This window comes from Myotis nattereri (genome assembly GCF_964212035.1).
Source record: "Myotis nattereri genome assembly, chromosome: 14".
NCBI classification, from domain to species: Eukaryota; Metazoa; Chordata; class Mammalia; order Chiroptera; family Vespertilionidae; genus Myotis; species Myotis nattereri.
Genome location: NC_138089.1, coordinates 29,329,046 through 29,351,530, shown reverse-complemented (window position 1 = coordinate 29,351,530; position 22,485 = coordinate 29,329,046). Strand labels below are relative to the sequence as shown.

Sequence of the window (22,485 nt, the reverse complement as noted above, 5' to 3'; positions counted from 1 at the left end):
TACTGGGGATGTGCCCGCAACCCAGGTACATGCCCTTGACTGGAATCGAACCTGGGACCTTTCAGTCCACAGGCCGACGCTCCATCCACTGAGCCAAACCAGTTTTGGCAACAGCAATTATATTAACAGCCACTCTACTGAACAAAATCAAGGTTCTGCTGGGAAGGAGGAAGTGAGGAATGGATGTGAGGTGGACAACTCACAGAGATAACTACTCCTTCCATGCTTTGAATACCTAAAAAAACCACCAACAACAAACAAAACAAAACAATAAAACGCCAGCACTGCGCTGTTTTACTTTATTTATCTCATTCAACCCACACAGAAGAAAAGGAAACTAAGGCTAAAAGACATTGACTTGCATTCGATACAGACCCTTGCTATCAAGGAGCTGATGCCATGTGTGTTTTAGTAGATACTTTTTTTTTTTTTTAAGCCAAATTAGAACAATTTTCTTTTTATTACTACATAGTATGCAGTACTATTTGCTTTGTATGTAGTGATGATTTCAGTGTTTTTCAGTCTTAGTTGTAAACTTATAATGACAAGGAACACATCTTTTTTCATCTCTTTATCCCCTACATGGCTAGTAAACACTAGCTGAAATAAAACTGAATTCGCTGAACTGGATCTAACTGTGAAGTTTGTTGGCAAAGGGCTCTTATAAAGGAGCTTTAGGCCTAGAAGCAATAACACCCGTTCAGCAATGAAACATCTAATGTCAAGATTTTGGTTTCTATTTACCAGTCCTCACTAAAATGAACCAGGGCTTCTTGGAGGAAAAAAATGTTGATTGCAGGTCTGGAAAGTATAAAGTGAGCCTGGAACAATTTGTACCAGAAAGCATAAATGTTCTAAAAAACTAATGGGGAGGCTAGGGGGATAGGGGAGGCTAGGGGACTGTCTAGGGCGGGGGGATAAAATGGACACATATGTAATACCCTTTGTAATACTTTAAGCAATAAATAATAATAAATCAATCAATCAATCAATCAATCAATCTCAGGGCACATAAAAAACAAAACAAAACAAAAAAACTAATGGGGTCATGCCAAAAAAGACATGGGAGGGTAGCTAGCTTAAAGGGGCTTCCACCAGGCAAATTTGGGACAATCTGAAGCTCAAGTATAATGATGATAACTGGTAATATATGTATTAAAAAAAATCTCTAAGTTCATAGTGATACCCAGAGTAAATTACTAAGTAATTACAATTCCTGAAAGGGAGGTAAGATTAGGCACTTGCTAAATAAATACAATTCCTTTACAGATCAGTCAGCTAATAAATGTGCATAAAGTGATAGAATCAGATTATTACCATTGTGTAATCCTCAATATAATAATTTTTGATCCAGTCAAGAACATTAATACATGCTAAAACCATTAAGTAAAAAATTATTAGGGAACAAGATATTCAGGAAGAATCAGAGTACAACCCCAGAAAGTTAATTACAAAGGGAAAATGCACCTTTACATTGGCACAATCTGGGAGTACCAACTTACATGATCAACCTTGGCATCAGTAGAAGGACAACCTGACAGCAGGTGTCTCTTAATGCACTAAAAAGCATCACCTAGGAAGTATTCTTCGGGGAAAAAATAGTTTCATCTAAATTCAATCAAGTCTTTGAACTTAATTTACAACTTATAATACCTGGAAGCCCTAGCCAGTTTGGCTCAATGGATAGAGTGTAGGCCCGTGGACTGAAGGGTCCTGGGTTCAAGTCCGTCAAGGGCACGTACCTCGGTTGTAGGCCCCATGCCCGGCCCTGGTCTAGTTGCAACCAATCGATGTGTCTTTCACTTTGATGTTTCTCTCTCTCTCCCTTCCACTCTCTCTAAAAAAATCAATGATGAGGATTAACAAAAAAACAACAACAAAAAACACACACACACACACACACACAAAAAAGAAATACACAGCATACTGAAACAACTGTAACATCATCATGAGATGTTTGATTATTTATCAGACAGAACCTGAAACATTCTAAAAAACAAGAGGCCAGGACACTAAAAAAAAGCTGTGCTATGAAAAACAAAACAACAATAAAAAACGGTGGGTGGGGGGGGGGTATTGTTCTAGAATAAAAGAGACAACCAATATAAGGCTTATACCTTGAATAGATCCTGGATTAGAAAAAAAGGGGGGAGGGGGAAACAGCTATAAAGGGTATTTGTTTTTTAATTAAAAAAAAAAAATCCACCATAGGATATTTTTCCCATTGATCTTGAGAATGGAAGGAGGCAGGGAGGGCGAAACTCCACTGACAGCAAAGGAAGAGAATACAGGGTGTCCCCCCAAAATGTAAATACACTTTAACAGCTGATAGCATTTTGAAAATGATTACATTTTGATTACAAATGATTACATTTTGAAAATGAAATATATTTTAATAAATACTGCCTTCATAATTATTCAAAGTGTGTATACATTTTTTTGGGACACCCTGTATATAACCTGCTCTAGGTAATCTGGTGTTGAATTTTTCATATCAAAAGCAAGTTCCTATTGCAACCTTATCTTCAGTCTTATTAGTTTCACAAGAAAAAAACAGAATTGCAAATAAGTGACATGATTCTAAACAGAATCAAACAGAAAAACAGGATCAGACAGTTCTGAAAACAAAGAAAGATGCTTTACCCTCTACCTCTTCCCAATCATCTTCACTTTCCTCCTCATCGTCGTCGTCTCCTTCATGGCGGTCTTTGTCCACAGCAGACTCTCTCTTTGGATGGTGTGCCTTCGTGCAGGCGTTTGTAAAGTCTCTGTGTAAAGGCCACAGGAAGGAAGATGAAGAAGGCACAAACATCCCGGTATTACATTTAAACTAAATGGAATTTTAAGGACACCTTCTATTTATTGAAAATTGGTTGCAATTATTTAAAGTTCATTTGTGAGCTCTGAGCCTCATTTTCTCCATCAGCATGAGTCTCAAGTTCTCATCAAGATGTGCTCTGATCATTAGTCTAATACTAAATTGTGCTGTCAGAGAGAATACTATAAACCTACAGCCTAGAGCTGCGTGAAGGAAAACATAGCAATGTCAGGAAATGGCAGAGAAAAAACTAGGAGAAACCACAATAATAATGTGAGTGCTAGAAGTAAAAGCTGTGATATCTGTGTACATACAGTTCGGCACCAGAAAGAAAAGGGAATTCACATTTGCTGATCCTAAGATGGCCCAACTCAGAAGACTCCCAACTCCTGCCCCTCCCCCCCTTTAAGAAATATGATGTGCCCTGTCCAGTATGGCTCAATGTTTAGAGTGTCGGCCTGCACACCGAAGGGTCGGAGGTTTGATTCCCGGTCAAGGGCACACACCTGGGTTGCAGGTTCAAACCCAGCCCTATTCTGGGTGCGTGAGGGAGGCAACCAATTGATGTGTCTCTCTCACATCGATGTTTCTCTTTCTCCCCCTCCCGTCCTTTCACTCTCTCTAAAAATCAATGGAAAATAACAATGGAAAAAAATATCCTAGGGTGAGGATTAACAACAACAAGAAGAAAGAAATATGATGTAAGGAGATTAAAGTTGAAGTCTAACTTCAAGATAAGTGGGAATGTGACTATACACAGGTATGTCATAAATACTAACATAAACCTGGATACCTAGCTAGTTAAATAGCTACACAGGTAAGTAGCTAGCTACATATCAATTCAAGACTAAATGGTTGCTAATGTGTAATACAGATCTTCCTCAACTTATGATGGGGTTACTTCCCAATAAACCCACCCTAAGTTGAAAAGACCTTACGTCTGTAGATGGCGTCTGATCTGCATCTTCAAGGTGGAAGAAAGCATTTTAGGTAGAAGGAGAATATGAGCACAACTCAGAGATAGCCAAGTATGAGCACGTGCCGTGTGCAGTCCAGCTGGGCAGGAGTCGAGTGTGCTTGAGGAGAGCAGTACGAAAGAAAGCTGGAATGGCAGGTAAACACTTTCTATATGTAATATCTTTGTACAGTAGAAAGAACACAGGATCAGGAGTCAAAAGACCTACGTCTTATCCTGGTTTTTGCCATTAGCTGGCGGTGTAACCATGAAGAAATAACTTTCTGCAAGCTATCATTGTTCTCACCTGAAAAGTTTGGGAGGTAAGTATATAATCGCTAAATTCTTTCTAGCTTCTACTAGTAGTCTGAGCTCTAACCAGAAGAGTTTAAAGATCCAGTCTTTTCCATGGATCCTAGTGACAAGCAAAAAGAGACCGTTTCATTCATCACGTTTCTCTGACAGGAGCAATCAGGACCTCTCACCTGAAATCTTCCCCATCACTGATGACTTCATCCTTTATAACCTTGAGGCTTTCAGATTTCACAGTCACCTTGGCCACCTTCTTTACTGGACCATCCTGTGAGCCCCCAGGATCACGGCCACCCCTCCTCCTCTTTCCCTGTGAGACTTTTGAGAGCAGACTCTTCTTTGGGGGTTTCTCATCTTCGAAGACATCTAGATGCCCACATGCAACAGGAAAGGGACAATAGAAAGGTGGATGCAGAGTGGTTTCAGGGTTATGAAAACTCCTCTTCTGAAACCTCCTTCCAAACCACATCTCCATCCCCAGCTCATCATGTCACATTTCGTCAACAACCAGCTTTCTGCCTCTTCCCACCTTCAGTCCAGTCTACACTCTGCTCACAGTAAAAACCATTTTCCTTTATTAGCATTTTAGTCTACTCTTCCTAAGACTACAGAGAGGCCATCATATCTAACTTTCAAGTCTTAAATTTCTGCTTATATCCAGTAAGAAAAATCCATTGATCCATTGATTAACCCCTTGCTTATTTACTACCTGCCAAGATGATTTATTTTAGGGATAATCCACTTCTACTATGTGAAATATTTATAGTTCATAGACATAATAGTTTTGCCACAACCTTATTTCTATTAATATGTATTTCCACCATCTTTCAAAATCAAACTCTGCTCAAAACATACTTTATGAAATCTTTCCAATCTAACCCAAATGGCACTTGGTATACTAACCATCTCAGCAAGCTTAGGGTTAGGAGAGAGAGATATCTTTACTTTCTTAAGATAATTATATTTTTGGTAAAGGGAAATATAAAAATGCATAAGCTGTTGGTTTTAGTTAAATTAGGGTATCTAAAACTATGCTTATTAACATAGAAAATATATAAACATATTAATTTTTAATAATAAATAATTTATGCCCTAACTGGTTTGGCTCAGTGGATAGAGCGTTGGCCTGTGGATTCAGGGGTCCCAGGTTCGATTCCGGTCAAGGGCATGTACCTTGGTTGCGGGCACATACCCAGTAGGGAGTGTGCAGGAGGCAGCTGATCGATGTTTCTAACTCTCTATCCCTCTCCCTTCCTCTCTGTAAAGAATCAATAAAATATATATATTTTTAAAAAAATAAATAATTTATGAATAACTTGGCAGAAGAGGATTTTATTTTGCAAATCTATTCATGAAAATAATCTTGAATATAAAATAAATCATTTTTCAGCCTTTGCATGACTCTGCTTGAACTAATTTTGGAAAACAAAAATACTCTAGCCTGTATTGAGGTTCCAAAGGAGCTGCAATATTAACCTAAAATATCAAATGAATTCATTCCTTTCATTTATGGTTTGTCCTGATGACTCTCTTGGGGTATTTATATCCCTCAAGAATACTTTGGCATGGGAAGAAGACTCCCTTTTGATCTAAATAAAGTCATAACTCAATTTTAATAAATTCCACATTATAGGGGCATTTAAAAAATATATATATATTTTATTGATTTCAGAGAGGAAGGAAGAGGGAGAGAGAGATAGAAACATCCATGATGAGAGACAATCATGGACCGGCTGCCTCCTGCAAGTCCCCCACTGGGGATCGAGCCCACAACCCGGGCATGTGCCCTTGACCGGAATCGAACCTGGGACCTTTCAGTTTGCAGGCCGATGCTCTATCCACTGAGCCAAACTGGCTAGGGCTAGGGGCATTTGTTTTTTTTTGTTGTTGTTTTTTTTTTTTTTATTGATTAAAGTATTACAAAGGGTATTACATATGTGTCCATTTTATCCCCCCGCCCTAGACAGTCCCCTAGCCTCCCCTATCCCCCAGTGTCTTATGTCCATTGGTTATGCTTATATGCATGCATACAAGTCCTTTAGTTGATCTCTTACCCCCCTATGTTTTAATGCTTGATAAAATTAATGGTTCAGTTCGGTTTCTTTCAAATGTTTTATAGAAGGAATTTATGTATTCTCTTGGTTTAAACATTTCAATGGAAACAAATATTTCAAAATTAGTTACTTATAATCTAGAAACAGATTTCTTATTCCAAGGCCAGAGGCTGATTAAAGGTTTATAACTTGACAGTTTGAGTAGGGTGCCCTTAAAATTACGATTTCCGTATCTTACAATGGTCTTTAGCCCTCTATCAATAAGCAAAGATGCAAAATAGTTCATTTTTACTGATCTAAAAATGCAGGTGGGAGGATACTTCAGAGGTACCATTTCTTTCTCACCAAATTTATTTGGTTGGTTAAAAGGCACAGCTGTATACTTTTGTGCTTTGAAGAGAGTAAAAGAGTTAAAAAAGATGAAAAGGAAACAAAAAACTGAATTTTAAAAATGTTCATGGTATTATTATTCATAGCATGAAAAATTTTAAAAATCCAAATGTCCAACCATGAGATGATCATTAATTCCAGTATAGTAACACAATAAAATATAATTCAGTCATCTTTTAAGACAAAGGAAAATGATTTAGGATAAAATGTTAGGCATGTAAAGTTGTTTTTATAGTATGGCTTCTACTATACAAAACAGCACAGACTAAAAGGAAATATACCATTATTTATAAAGTGGTGGTTATTTCTGCATGGTAGAAATATAGATGATTTTTTCTTTATTCTTTGCTGTGTTTTTTTGGTCGTAGAGAATCTAGCAGTGGTTCTCAACCTTCTGGTCCTTTAAATACAGTTCCTCATGTTGTGACCCAACCATAAAATTATTTTCATTGCTACTTTATAACTGTAATGTTGCTACTGTTATGAATCGTAATGTAAATATCTGATATGCAGGATGGTCTAGGCCAGATGGTCGGCAAACTCATTAGTCAACAGAGCCAAATATCAACACTACAATGATTGATATTTGAGAGCCAAATTTTTTAAACTTAAACTATATAGGTAGGTACATTGTTATTAACTTAATTAGGGTACTCCTAAGGCAGTGATGGCGAACCTTTTGAACTCGGCGTGTCAGCATTTTGAAAAACCCTAACTTAACTCTGGTGCCGTGTCACATATACAAATTTTTTGGTATTTGCAACCATAGTAAAACAAAGACTTATATTTTTGATATTTATTTCATATATTTAAATGCCATTTAACAAAGAAAAATCAACCAAAAAAATGAGTTCGCGTGTCACCTCTGACACACGCGTGTCATAGGTTCACCATCACTGTCCTAAGGCTTAGGAAGAGCCACACTTAAGGGGGCCAAAGAGCCGCATGTGGCTTGCAAGCCGCAGTTTGCTGACCACAGGTCTAGGCAACCCCTGTGAAAGGGTCGTTCAACCACCAAAGGGGTCGCAACCCACAGGTTGAGAACCGCTGATCTAGAGGCTATTTTCCAGGACTTTCCACGATCGAGGGCTATCTAATATGGATAACCAGCCTCCTTGAGCTCAATATCATATAAATTCAAAAATAGTTGTGCCCTGACTGGTTTGGCTCAGTGGATAGAGCGTCGGCCTACGGACTGAAAGGTCCCAGGTTCGATTCCGGTCAAGGGCATGTACCTTGGCTGTGGGTACATCCCCAGTGGGAGGTGTGCAGGAGGCAAGCTGATCGATGTTTCTCTCTCATCGATGTTTCTGACTCTCTGTCCCTCTCCCTTCCTCTCTGTGGAAAATCAATAAAATATATTTTAAAAAAATAGCTGTTTAGAAAGAAATCTTGATCGCTCGTGTACACCACACAGTTGGCACACAGGGGTTATTTCAGCAGGGGAGGAATTACCACTGTGGTTTGCTTGGCCATCTATTGAGATTTAATAAGAACACCTGGTTAATCCACCAGCGGCATCTCAGAGCACTTAGAATAAAATACAAACTCCCTAGCTTGGTCTCTAAACTAAGGGCTCCGCCCACCTCTCTCAGCTCAATTCCCCACTCACTGTTCCAGCTAACTGGCCAAGCTCATTCCCCCTAAGAGTCTTTGAACATTCCCTCTGCCTGGATCTCTTTCCTCTCAGAACTTCCTATGAATGGCTCCTTCAGGACATTCAATAACTGGCCCAAAATGTCCCCTGCTCACAGAAACCTTCCCTGACCAGTGATTCTGACTTAGCTGCTTCTTCCCCAGCCTCATGCCAGTTTTATGACAGTAAGCTGTTTTACTTTCTTCGTAGTTCTTATCACCTTGTGAATTTATTTTTTAATATATATTTTTAAATTTATTTTTTTTGAGAGAGAAACATCAAAGTGAGAGCATCTATGAGCTGCCTCCTGCACACCCCCTACCTGGGACTGAGGGATTGAGCCCCAACCCAGGCATGTGCCCTAACAGGAAACTGAACCAGCAACCTATGGTGCACAGGAAGATGCCCAAACAACTGGGCCACACTGGCAAGGGCTTATTTTTAACGTTTTATTGTCTGTCCTTTCTACCCCTACCCAAAGATTGTAAGCACCAGGAGAGCAAGAACTTTGCCTGTCCTGTTCATTACTATAATTTCATTGTATGCACTGAGGTGCTGTTAAAACCTGCACTATTGTACTATTAGAAACAACAGTCACCACATTAGCGTCACCTGCAGCCCAAACCACAATTGTTCCTCTACCCAACCACAGAAAAGATTCTAGCTCTTCCTGAAAAAGGTTCTAGCATCTAGCAGATCCTGAAAGCTGCTTTGGAAACTTATTGCTAGCTCCTCTGGGTAACAGAGTCTGAGTTAAGCTCAAGTGCATCCCTACCTACATTTAGACTGAACTGATATGAGCATGCCAGGAACTTTATATGCTATCTCACTGAAAAATCACAAGCACCCTGCAAGGCAGTTTTATGTTTCACAGACCAGTATTAATTGTTCAAAATACTTTACCCAAGTGCATATAACAACTGAGTGTTGGAGCTATACCAAGCTGGTGCCAGGGGAAGTGTTAGCTGGAAGAAACGCTTGCCACATATTCAGAATACATTCCCCTCTCAAGCCTCTTGCTAAAATATTACCCATCCTTAAAAGCACAGATCAAACAACTCCTTCAGAGAGCATTTCCCAATATCTTCAGTCAAACTTGATTATTCCTTTGGAAGCCACAAAGACCTATTCTACTCCCATTGTATCACACTTTGCCTTGGATATTTTTTGTAAATGTCAAGACTACTATACTTTAAGCTCCTCCAAGAAATATCTCCCATGTCACTTAGCTCGTGTACACCACGCAGTTGGTACTCAGAAAATATTCAAATGTTATTTGAATAAGTAGTAAATGAATGAAGTGGAACTCATAGCAAATCACCTTTTAAGTTTAAAAACTGTTAGCATTTGACTACTTCCCAATAGATGAAGAACTTGACAATATATGAAGAATCACAGGCCAGAACCAGTTTGGCTCAGTGGATAGAGTGTCAGCCTGCGGACTCAAGGGTCCCGGGTTTGATTCCAGTCAAGGGCATGTACCTTGGTTGTGGGCACATCCCCAGTGGGGGGCGTGCGGGAAGCAGCTGATCGATGTTTCTCTCTTATTGATGTTTCTGGCTCTCTATCCCTCTCCCTTCCTCTCTGTAAAAAAATCAATAATAAATATATATATATATATATATATATATATATATATATATATAAAAGGAATCACAGAATTGTTGAATCTTGTGTCATAGGAGCCCCTGCTGGTTACCTAGTGTAATCCATTACCCAGTTTTTTCAGGAGTCCCTCTACAGCAGGGGTGGGGAAGATCCAGCCTGCAAAATCATTTGGTCTGGCCCTGCCAAGGCATTAGGGGTGAGTTAATTAAATGTCTGACCAAATATAGCAGGCTAATTTTTAAGTTGATAATTCTGTATGGCCCTCGAATGATATTATAAACATCCAAATAGCCGTTGGCAGAAAAAAGGTCCCCTACTCCTGCTCTACAGCATGCAGTTTGCGATTGTTAAAAATATTTATTGAATGCCCTGGCTGGGTAGCTGAGTTGGTTGGAGCATCATCCTGGTAAGCCACGGTTGCAGGTTTGATTCCCCAGTCTGGGCATATACAAGAATAAACCAATGAATGCATAAATAAGTGGGAAAACTAATCAATGTTTTTCAAATTGATGTTTCTCTCTCTCCCCACCTTCTTCTCTCTAAACTCAATTAAAAAAATTAAAAATATATATTTATTGAGCACTCAGTATATGCAGGGAGAGGCAAAAGAGGATACAGCAAAAAAATAAAATGCTTTCATGAAGCTTAAACTTTAGTAAGATGGGCAATCAAAAAGGAAGCAAATAAATGAACAAGATCATCACAGTTTGTGGCAGAGGCTGTGAGGGCCTCTGTGACAGGGAGTACCTGGTATCTGAGTTGAGACCTGAAGGAGTAGAAGAATTAGCCATGGCAAGAGCCATGGAACAACCTTCTAGGCAGAAGGAACATCAGAGACAAAGGTTCGCGGTTAAGAAATAACATGGCATGTTTGAAAAACAGAGGAGGCCAGTAAGGGGAGTATCTGTCAAAGAAAAGAGGGGCAGGAGGCAATAGGTTGGTAGCGGCAGCCCAATCATGTAAGGTCTTGCAAACCATGATGAGGAATTTTGAGTTTACGCCCAGCGCAATGGAAAGACACAGGGAGTTTGAAGTCGATCGCGTTATGATCTGATTTTTTTTTTTTTAAGATCACTTGGGCTCCTGGGTGAACTACTGCAGGGGGAGGGGAAGGGAAGTGGGGAGACCAGTAAAGCGGCAACTGCAGTCGTTCAACTGAAAAGTGATGGCCTGGGCAGGGTCTGTGGCGTGAGAATAAAGAGAAGTGGGGAGGACTGAGATTATAGCTCTGAGACTCAACTGACAGGACTTGCAGGCGGCTTGGATGTTTGCTGTAACTAGTGGGTGAAGGTATCATTTACTGCGGTGGGAAAAAGTGGAGAAGAGCGAAGCTGAAAGAAGAAAACCAAGCGTTTTTGCTTTGCCCACGACAAACACTTGATATCATCGTGCAAATCAGGCAGGATCCGAATCTTGTACTCGGGGGTGAGATTCGGCTGACGATATTATTCTGGGGGTCAGCACGCTACAGCGTTCCATGTCCTGGGCCACCGTCCTCGGGGGACACACAGCAACTGCAGTGCCTTTTCCCTATCTAGCCCTTTGCATCCACCAGGAGGATGAACTTTGTCCTGTGAGTGTAAACAAACAGGGAGCAAAAAAGAGGCTGCGCGGGGGAGCTCGTGGTGAGGCTGAGTTTCAGGGGAACCGCTCGGGGTGCATCACTCCTCGCGTGAGGACAAAGGCAGAGCGACGTCCGGGAGGACCCAGGCAGCTGCGCAACCACTTGCCCCGGGAACCTCGCTCCGCGGCGCAGATGGGCGCGGAGCAGCCTCCGCCCCCCACCTCCAAGGGGCCGGCCTCCCCCCTCCCGCACCGGGGCCTGCTTCCGGATCTTCTTCAGCATCTCCCCCTAAGTCCAGCTTGGCCTCGCTCTCACCTGCCTCCTTCTCCTCGCCCTTGGCTTTCTGGCCGCGTGGCTCGCGTCCGCGAGGACCCCGGCCAGCCGCCCGCTTCCGAGCCATCTTGCTCGGGCCAGACTCGCCTCGCGAGTGACGCACCACGCCGCGGACCGCAGCACGAGCCCCGGCCACGCCCCCAGGCGGGAAGCGGCATGGCCGCGCCCTTCCTTTTATAGGCCCTGCGGACGCTTCAGGAAGCAACTCCGCCCCAACGACCAGTGCACACCGCGGGAAGCAAGAAAGAGCAAAACAGATTTCTTTTCACTTCCGGTGCCTTGCGCACTCGCGTTTCCGGAGCCTCGACGGGCTGGAGAGATCTCGCGAGAGGCGGGAAAGGGCGCAGGGTTTGAAACATGGCGGACGACGTGGACCAGGTGAGTGTCTGCTGAGGAGCTCGCTCACCGGCCGCTTCCCTGCTAGGCTTTGCGTACCAGGGCGGCCTTCTCCAAGGTCGCCGATCCTGCCGACTCTCTCCGGGTCTCACGGGCCCAGGCCCTGACGGCTTTTCTTTTAGAAGTCCGCCGGAAAACTTGTTACTGCGCTCGCTCGCCATTTCCTTTCTCTGAGTCGCACTTTTATCTACAGAATGGGGATAATGATCCTTGCCTGCCTCGCGGAGCTGTCCGGATTCTGATAGCGTGACAGTAAAGTTAAGGAATCTTATCGTTACTGAGCGCAGCAATTATTACTCATTCAACAAATGCTTAGGGAACATCAGCTTTGTATGGTTAGACACCGTTCAGCGCACCAGGGACACCAGCATTGACATACGTGACCACTGTTCCCACTTGGAGCTTGTATTGCGGGGGAGGACAGGTAAAAATTAAACATAGACGAGTGGAATGTATAGGAGCTGTGATGTGGCGAGAAGGAAACAAGCCAGGAGCGGTATGCAGAACTGATAGCCCTGCAGGCTTTGTCCCCGACCTTCCTTTTCCCCAAAATACTCTTCCTCGGGTATCAATGTGGATCAGGCCACAATGTCTACCGACATCTCACCTCTCATCAGAGGACTTTTTGGCCACCTACATAAAAGAGCACTCTCCCAGTCTTTTTTTCCTTCTTCATAGCATGTTATTTGTTCATATTAGTATAAGCTTTGTTTAATGTCTATCTCCTGCCCCCCCACGTCCACCCAGAAATGGATTTCTTCCTTGAAAAAAAAAATTTTTTTTTTCTTGACTTTTTTACAGAGAGGAAGGGAGAGGGATAGAGAGTTACAAACATCAATGAGAAAGAAACATTGATCAGCTGCCTCTTGCACACCGCTTACTGGGGATGTGCCCGCAATCAAGGTACATGCCCTTGACCGGAATCGAACCTGGGACCCTTCAGTCCACAGGCCGTCGCTCCATCCACTGAGCCAAACTGGCCAGGGCCAGAAATGGATTTCTTAAGAGCAGGAGTTTTGTTTTGTTCACTATTCTGTCTTTCCTGTTTAGAACAGCACTGGAAACAACACATTGATTGAATTGGGAGGCCTCATTGAAAAGGCAATATTTAAAGCTACAGAATGAAAAGGGTAGACTGCAGGCATCCCAGACTGAGGCTAAAGTAGGCTTCTGTCATGTGTATATTCTTATCTCTCTGTATAAAAGCCTAATATGCTAAGTGTCTGCAACCAATCCATCGACTGTTCTGTCAACTGCTCGGCCAGTCGCTATTACGCACACTGACCACCAGGGTGGTGGATGCTCTGACTGGTAGGTTAGCTTGCTGCTGGGGTCTGGCGGATGGGGACTGGGTGAGACGGGGCTGGACGAGATGGCCCCGATTGGCTCCGATCAGCCCCGATTGCCAGCCAGGCAGAGGGACCCCACCCGTGTATGAATTTGTGCACCAGGCCTATAGTAGTGTTTAGTTATTTATATGCCTCTCTTGACTAGAATGAGCTTTTACAGGGCAGGGACTGACTTCTGTATCATTATAATCTAGTTGGTTAGCTGTTTCTAAACAAACACCTTTTGAGCTCAGGATATTTTTTCTCCCCTCATCTAGCCTTTTCAGACTGTAGAGCCTGTAAAGTTCAGTCACCTTCCAGTGGCCTCGTGTACTCACTGAAGAAGCTCTCCTTGAATAATTTTATCAACTCTTCTTCAGCCATCCCTTTCACACGGATGATCCCAAGTCATCATGGCCCTGATCTCTGAGACCTTTTCCAATGGTTCTTCAATAGAAACAGTGACAACCATTTATAAGTACTTTCTGTTTGCCAGATACAATGTTAAATACATTAGCTAAATTTAAAAAAATGTGTATATATTTTTATTGATTTCAGAGAGGAAAGGAGAGGAGAGAGAGAGAGAAACATCAATGAGAGAGAATCATTGGTTGACTGCCTCCTGCACATCCCCCACTGGGTAATCGAGCCTGCAACCCAGGCATGTGCCCTGACCTGGAATCGAACTGTGACCTCCTGGTTCATAGGTCGATGCTCAACTAGTGAGCCATGCTGGCTGGGCCATTAGCTCAATTTTTTAAAATGTGTTTTTATTGATTTTAGAGATCAAAGAAGGGAGAGGGGGAGAGAAAGAGAGAAATATCAATGTGAGAAACATCTATCAGCTGCACACACCAGGAATCAAACCTGCAACCTGGGCATGTACCCTGATGGAATCAAACTGGCGACCTTTCAGTGCATGGCATGATGCTCAGCCAGTTGTGCTATACCAGCTAGGGCTATACATTAGTTAATTTAATCCTCATAAGAGTCATGATGGGAAGATTGTGGCTTCCTTATTTTATAGACAAGGAAAAGGAAATAGAATTAGAGATGCTATAATCCCCCCCCCCCGCCCCCAATTTTTATTTATTGACTTGAGAGAGAGAGAGAGACAGACAGACAGAAACAGACATTTCACTTACTTTTACCTTCATTGGTTGATTCTTTTTTTTTTTTCTTTTTTTTTTCTTAATTAAATCTTTATTGTTCAGATTATTACATTTGTTCCTCTTTTTTCCCCCCATAACTCCCCTCCTCCCATTTCCCACCCCACCCTCCGCCCTCACTCCCCACCCACTGTCCTCATCCATAGGTGCACGATTTTTGTCCAGTCTCTTCCTGCATCCCCCACACCCCTTTTGCCCCCCCCAAAATAGTCCATTCCCTTTCTATGTCCCTGATTCTTTTATAATCACCAGTTCATTCTGTTCATCAGATTATTTATTCACTTGATTCTTAGATTCACTTGTTGATAGATGCATATTTGTTGTTCATAATTTGTATCTTTACCTTTTTCTTCTTCTTCCTCTTCTTAAAGGATACCTTTCAGCATTTCATATAATACTGGTTTGGTGGTGATGAACTCCTTTAGCTTTTCCTTACTTGTGAAGCTCTTTATCTGACCTTCAATTCTGAATGATAGCTTTGCTGGATAAAGTAATCTTGGTTGTAGGTTCTTTCTATTCATCACTTTGAATATTTCTTGCCACTCCCTTCTGGCCTGCAAAGTTTCTGTTGAGAAATCAGCTGACAGTCGTATGGGTATTCCCTTGTAGGTAACTGAGTTTCTTTCTCTTGCTGTTTTTAAGATTCTCTCTTTATCTTTTGCTCTTGGCATTTTAATTATGATGTGTCTTGGTGTGGTCCTCTTTGGATTCCTTTTGTTTGGGGTTCTCTGTGCTTCCTGGACCTGTAAGTCTATTTCTTTCACCAGGTAGGGGAAATTTTCTGTCATTATTTCTTCAAATAGGTTTTCAATATCTTTCTCTCTCTCTCTTCTTCTGGCACCCCTATAATTCTGATGTTGGTACGCTTGAAGCTGTCCCAGAGGCTCCTTACACTATCTTCGTATTTTTGGATTCTTTTTTCATTTTGCTTTTCCAGTTGGGTGTTTTTTGCTTCTTCGCATTTCAAATCTTTAACTTGATTCTTGCGCTCCTCTGGTCTGCTGTTGGGTGTCTGTATAATGTTCTTTATTTCAGTCAGTGTATGCTTAATTTCTAGTTGGTCCTTTATCACAACATCGAGGGTCTCATTAGATTTCTTCAGGATCTCACTATATTTATCGGCGGCCTCACCAGTCTTTTCAAGGGCCTTACTAAATTTATCGGCGGCTTCTAGACAGTTCTTCAGAGACCTTAAAAGTGTGGTTTTGAGCTTTATATCCAGCATTTTGCCTTCCTCCATTTCTGTCCTGTTTCTTTGTCTCCGCATTTTTTATGCTTTCTTGGTGCACCCCCTAGTGGCTTTGTGTGCCATCTTGTTGTCCATTGGTTGATTCTTGTAGTGCCCTGACGCAAGGTCAAACCTGCAACCTTGGTGTATTGGGATAACACTCTAACCAACTGAGCACCTGGCCAGGGCTGAGATGGCATAATTTCTAATCTCAATTCATAAGTATCAGATTCAGGAGTTGAACCCACACTGCCTGATTCCAAAGCCAGTGCTTTCAGCCAGTATTCTATACTATCTGCTGAGTGTATTGCTCTTATTGGCCATTAGGCACCCAAAAGTCAGCCTGCCCTATATGAACTTAGTCTTCTCTCAAACCTTCATCTCTGCTTAGCATTCTGACTAGTGTGTAGTAGTCATTAAGGGAATGTTTTTCAAAGTACTGTACTAAATGATATTTGAGATAAGGCTAATGTCCCTGAGAGTGACTCCTTATACCCTGAAATTGGGTCAAACAATTTGTACTGTGAAGGAACAGTCCTGATTATATTGCTAACTTCTTGCTGTGTATGTATGTTTCAGACCTCATTTGTATAGCGCTTTGTGCCAGGTAGTGTTCTAAGCCTTCGTATATGTCATGTAATCCTTGGTGTTAGGTAGGCAATATTGTTATCCACATTTTACAAATTATGAGACTGAGACAGAGGAGTTATGTTATTTGCCCACATCACACAACATGGCATTGATTTGAGTGCTGCATTCTCTCTAGTAATTGTTATTACTATGCCTGCTTCTTTTATCAGCAACAAACTACCAACACTGTAGAAGAGCCCCTGGATCTTATCAGGCTCAGCCTGGATGAGCGAATTTATGTGAAAATGAGAAATGACAGAGAGCTTAGAGGTAGATTACATGTAAGTAATCATTATTTCCTTGTCATCCCTCCCTACCTTAAACCCGTGAAATGTAAAAACTGTCTACTGTAGAGGAATCTTTTGAATGTAGAGGAGAGTGAGGTGGAAGGCCTCATAAGTCAAATACAACTGTATGTATTTCATAAGTCAAATACAACTGTATTTTATTCATATTTTTAACATTTTTTTCTCTTAACAGAAATGATGTGTTTATTGAAGAACATGTTCATTTCTTTCATTTTGTCTCTTCTGTTTACTTGCAAATAACATTTCTCCATTCATACTTAAATGTTCTTTAAATTACTGACATAAATTTGTGTTTTCTTGTGAAAAAAATAAAACAACACAAATACATAGAGTAAAAGGTGAAATCCCATTTCTTCTATTGGTAACCATTATTAAAAATTAAAAATTGAGTCTATAGATCTTTCCATGTATATCCTATATAATAAAAGGCTAATATGCAAATTGACCGAATGGCTGAATGACTGGTCACTATGATGTGCACTGATCACCAGGGGGAAGACGCTCAATGTAGGAGCTACCCCCTGGTGGTCAGTGCGCTCCCATAGGGAGTGGGCTTCAGCTGGCAGTCGGATATCCCCTGAGAGCTCCCGGATTGCAAGAGGGCTCAGGCTGCGCTGAGGGACACTCCCCCCCGAACCCCCCCGCCCAGTGTACTAATTTCACGCACTGGGCTTCTAGTATTTATATATATGTCCATATGCATATATTTGCATATATATGTCCATATGTATATATGTATGTGTATGTATATGTATATATGTGTATGTATACACACACATGTATGTGTGTGTGTGTATACATATATGTACACACAAACACACACACACACATACCATTCCTAAAAAAATAAAAAATAAATGGGATCTTACTACACAAATTTTTGAATGCCTTTCTATTTCACTTAATCTTTCCTGGAAATCATTGATCATGAGTACATATAAATCCTTTATTTTTTTTGTTTTTTGTTTTTGTTAACCCTCACCTGAGGTTATTTTTTCCATTGATTTTTCTTTTTTTTTTAGAGAGTGGAAGGGAAGGAGGAAGGGAGGGGGGGGTGAGAGAGAGAAACATGGATGTTAGAGAGACACATGGATTGGTTGCCTCCCGAACACACCCAACCAGGCTGGGAACAAATCTACAACCCAGGTACGTGCCCTTGACCGGGAATCAAACCCTCGACCCTTTGGTGCGCCGGTGGACATGCTAACCATTGAACAACACCAACCGGGGCTAGTGAGATTATTTTTTATTTGCATACTAGAGGCCCGGTGCACAAATTTGTGCCCGGCTGATCGGGCTGCGCTGGCTGCGGGGAGGGGCCCCGGGCGGTTGGCGGGCTGGCCCTGCGCCCTGGTAGAACTCCCGGGGAAGGGGACAATTAGCATATTACCCTTTTATTATATAGGAGGATAGAAGTTTGTGGTATAAGTGTTATGTGTTACTTGTATGGAGCCATTTGCATATTGTAAGTCCTGTTCATTGTTCCTTAATTTATTAAATTTCTTTGTCCCTCACTCTCCCACTTCAGGCTTATGATCAACATTTAAATATGATATTGGGAGATGTGGAAGAAACTGTGACTACTATAGAAATTGATGAAGAAACATATGAAGAGATATATAAAGTAAGTCACACAAGTCTATTCATTGTTTTTAAAATGCCAATTATTCTTAACATTCAACAGCTTAACATTTGTTTATAGCAAGTCTATCATGTTTTGACTCCTATTCATGGGCTCAGTGGAGTATGGCAATTAAAAGCTAAGTCTTTGGGGTCAGACAGACCTGGTTTTCAATACTGGTTTGTCCACTTCATACAGGGGTGCGTTGGGCAAGGGAATTAACTTTGCAGGCTTAATTTCCTCATTGGTAAGCAGGAATCCTATGATTCATTACGATATGACAACGTAAGAAGCCTGTGTGCACTGTTATATGGCAGTTATACTGGATAATGCTTTTTTTGTTTGATATGGACTTGATCTATCAATACTTAATAGAGAAACTTGTAAATTTAAAAAATATTTATAAACTCATTAAAAATAATCTTATGTTAATATAAGTAACATTTTTATGACTATTTTCTAAAATACTATTTAGAGAGAAGTGTCTTTGCTTCACATTTTTGCAAATGTCTTTATTGCGTGGCTTAATTAATTACATCTAGCTTCTCACAACTTTTTTCTGCATTTAATATGTTGTGATATATTATAATTGAAGAAAATCTGACCTCTCACAGTTGGGAAAAAGAGGAGGTATTTTTTGTGGTTATTTGCCTTTGATGCCATACCCAAACTCAAGAATACTGGTTTCTTAAATGTTAGTTGCAGTGTGTAATCTGAAACCATGTTCATGAACTTTTCATACTCTTGTTATATGCAAATTAATTGGTCTACCTTGCACTTGGAGTGAATCTTTTACACATGCATGATTTTATAACATCAACTACTGGTAATTTGGAAAATATTAGTTCACTGAGTTATGCAGCTCTTCCAAATGTTGGCACATTTCATTCTTCAAATATAAAAAAAGAAAATCCCATTTGTTTTTAAGTATTGGGAAGCCGGTCTTTAGCCCTCTTAGAGCATAGTGGTTTAAATCTGGATCCAAATCTTGACTCCCTTGCTTACCAGCGATATAGTTGTACCGAATTACCCACCTGTCTGTGGCCAAGTTTCCCTGTCTGTAAAGTGGGGATAGTAGTAGGACCCAGTTAATACAGCTGTTGGATTCACAGAGAGGTTACTTGAAGAGCCTTCAGATTAGCAGTAGGTATATAGTAAGTGTCCAGATGTTAGCCTTTGTTGGTAGTTTTGCTTTATCATGGCTTTTTTCTTCTCTTCAACCACTCCTGACTCTGGTGCTAGTTTAATTTCTTTCTCTCGCTGAACATGGGCTTTATTTTTTTTAATCTGCATTTCTTTCTCTCAGACATGTCATTAGTAACTATTGTATGTTATCAGCCACGAGTCTATGACAGTAATCAGTACAGCATAAAAGCTTGGGGTCTTACTAGATCCAGGTTGAAATCCTGGCTACTGCTGCTGCTGCTGATTGACTTTGGGAAAATTATAGAAACTTTCTAGGCCTCCGGGACCCCCTCTGTTTTTTATTTTTATTTTTCCTCTTAAATAATAGTTTATTGATTTGGTAGATAGGAAGGAAGGTGAGAAATATCCATTGGCTGCTTCCTGCACGCTCCCTACTGGGGATTGAGCCTGCAACTTGCAACCCGGACATTATGCCCTGTTTGGGAATCAAATCCGCAAATCTTTTGGTGCATGGGACAAGCCCAACCAACTGAGCCACACCAGCCAGGGTGGGAACCCCCTCTGTAAAATGCCAATACCTGTGTTTGCCTCCCAGGATTATAATAGGATGCACTGAATTTGGTGCATGGAAAGCTGGTGGCATGTTGTAATAGGATTATACATAATCATAATTATGATTATGTATAAATCCATCATCAGTTTCCTTCCTTTTCTGAGTTTCACTCTCATTTCCAACATTCTTATTGAAAAATTTTCCACTTTGGATGTTATCTTAAATCTAGTACATCTAAAACTAAACTCTTGGTGTTTTTCACCTTCAAAAATTCCCTATTTCTGTTTATGATTTTTCTGTTATTTAGACCATAAATCTGGTTACTTCCAGTCAGCTCTGTGATCCAGTATCCCCAGTCACTGTTTTTTTCCTAGACATAACTTGTAGATGCCTTTATTTATTTACTTCTCACCTGTATTCCTGTCCCTCAAATTAATGTTCACTACTTTGAGGCCACTTGCTAAAGTGAGTTTAGGTGGGAAGCAATACCATTAATCTGATCTTTGTCTAGAGTTGAGTTTTTTGGTTGTTGTTTTTTTTTTCTTCTTTAATATATGTTTATTGATCTCAGAGAGGAAGGGAGAGGGAGAGAGAGATAGGAACATCAATGATGAAAGAGAATCATTGATTGGCTGCCTCCTGCATTCTCCACACTGGGGATCAAGCCTGCAACCAGGGCATGTGCCCTGACCGGGAATCAAACTGCGACCTCCTGGTTCATAGGTTGACACTCAACCACTGAGCCACACCAGTCGGGCAGGGCTGAGTTTGTTTAACTGAGAAGTTTTACTGGGCTTTGTTCCTCAAAGCTTTTTTTCCTACTTATGTCTACAGTTTGGGGTCTAAAAACAATTGGCTTTTCTAACCCTTTGTGTCCTATTTCTTACAATCTCTGCTTGAAAACCAGCTACTTCTTTTCTGAGCTCATCTCTTTCTTATACTCCTTGCTGAGTGCATCAGGTTAACAGCAACACCTACCAACATTTGACTTTTCCAATCTCTTCCCCTAGAACCTATAGGTTTGGGAGGTCCTTGGACTACTTTCCAAGTCATTGCAGGCCGTCTTACCATGTGTTTCCCAAGGCATAAGAGGATTTCAGACATTCCATATATGTTTCATTACTGCCTAAGGCTTGACACCTAGGCAAACAAACACCCCCAGGTATCCATTTCATATGTTTGAGTGCGGTAACAACATGTAATGCACAATAGAATTTTATTTCTCCCCTCATTACCATCCTGAGTGAAGTTTTAGGTCAGTACAATAGCTTTCTTCCAGATGCTCAGTCAGGGGCTCAGGCTTCCTTTATCTTAGGGTTCTGCCATCCCATGGATTCTCCAGCAGTGGGAGGAAGACCATAGAAGGAAATATATGGGAGGTTTATGGATCACTCAGTCACTGCTGTTTACTTCTCATTGGTTAAAACTCAATTTCATGGCTATATCTGGTTGCAAGGGAGTATGAGAAATATAGCTGTGTGCCCGCTCTGTGCAAGGGAGTTTGAGAAATATAGCTGTGTGACCGCTGTGTGCCTGAGTGTAGCTGTGTGCCAGAAGAGGGGAATGGATATTGGTGGATAGTGCCGTCTCTGCCCCAGTTATTGATATCCAGGAAAAGTAAACAGTAAACAGATAGTTGTTCTTTGTACTACAAAGGTAAGTAATCAGGTTTTTTAATCAGTTTATTTGTGTTATAATGAATCTGTGTGTGTTTTCAAATTTCTCTTGTGAAAAACAACAACAAATAAACAATACTACTACATATTTGTGTAAATGTGCTTTTGTTTTTTTGTTTTTTTCTTCTTCCAGTCAACAAAACGGAATATTCCAATGCTTTTTGTCCGGGGAGATGGTGTTGTCCTAGTTGCCCCTCCATTGAGAGTTGGTTGAAACAAAGAATATATCCTGTGTGGAAATTAGGAGACTTTATATGATTGCGTCTTTAAAGGTAGAAGATATTCAAAAGAGAAACCTGCGTAAATTTTGATATTAAGAAATGACCAAGGATTCTTCTGCTCCTGAAATGAGTTTATTTGCACATAACTCACAAATTCTAAAGCTAAATGGCATTTTTATTTTTCTCCAACCCTTCTAATAAATGTGATCACAAAAACAGCCCTCTTTTTTTAGGAGTTGATTTGCTCCATTGTTTTTTCCAGATAATTTCTGATTTTTTTAATTTAAATTAAATTTGATGTTTTCTTTTTTTTTTTTTAATGCTGTCTCCTGTCTTTTGAATTCTTTAAGCACATGTCTTATATTCACTGTATTTGTACATATCTATGTTTGAGGTTCCAGGCTGAGTATTATCAATATGCTTCTTTCCCTCCAATCTTCTGAGAAGGCAATTGTTTAAATTAATAATTGCAGGACAGTGAGATTATTGCTGATAGAATAATGCATATATAGGATCCATAAGACACGGAGAAGAGTACC

At 40.9% G+C, this 22,485-nt stretch overlaps 2 protein-coding genes across 2 annotated transcripts in view; one reads left to right on the top strand and one right to left on the bottom strand.

The window, feature by feature from the left end:
- The window catches only part of XPC (XPC complex subunit, DNA damage recognition and repair factor), a 29,475-nt gene extending 17,700 nt beyond the window's left edge, over window positions 1-11,775 (bottom strand). The window contains exons 1-3 of the mRNA XM_081105678.1: window positions 11,653-11,775; window positions 4,259-4,451; window positions 2,644-2,768 (exon numbers count right to left, since the gene is read on the bottom strand). Coding sequence (XP_080961804.1) covers window positions 2,644-2,768; window positions 4,259-4,451; window positions 11,653-11,737 — 403 coding nt within the window. The 5' untranslated portion in view covers window positions 11,738-11,775. The remainder of the gene's footprint in view (window positions 1-2,643; window positions 2,769-4,258; window positions 4,452-11,652) is intronic.
- A 135-nt stretch (window positions 11,776-11,910) lies between these two features.
- Window positions 11,911-22,271, top strand: LSM3 (LSM3 homolog, U6 small nuclear RNA and mRNA degradation associated). Its single transcript, XM_081105677.1, has 4 exons — window positions 11,911-12,048; window positions 16,592-16,702; window positions 18,258-18,353; window positions 21,859-22,271. Exons 1-4 carry the CDS (start codon window positions 12,028-12,030, stop codon window positions 21,937-21,939), a joined length of 309 nt encoding a protein of 102 aa, XP_080961803.1. The 5' UTR covers window positions 11,911-12,027; the 3' UTR covers window positions 21,940-22,271.
- Window positions 22,272-22,485: the final 214 nt, after the last annotated feature.

Bases quoted from the DNA above. Each gene is read 5' to 3' on its own strand.
- LSM3 (XM_081105677.1), top strand. From the start codon at position 12,028: ATGGCGGACGACGTGGACCAG. The intron at 12,049-16,591 runs GTGAGTGTCTGC...TTCTTTTATCAG, and splicing joins TGGCGGACGACGTGGACCAG to CAACAAACTACCAACACTGT. The intron at 18,354-21,858 runs GTAAGTCACACA...TTCTTCTTCCAG, and splicing joins CATATGAAGAGATATATAAA to TCAACAAAACGGAATATTCC.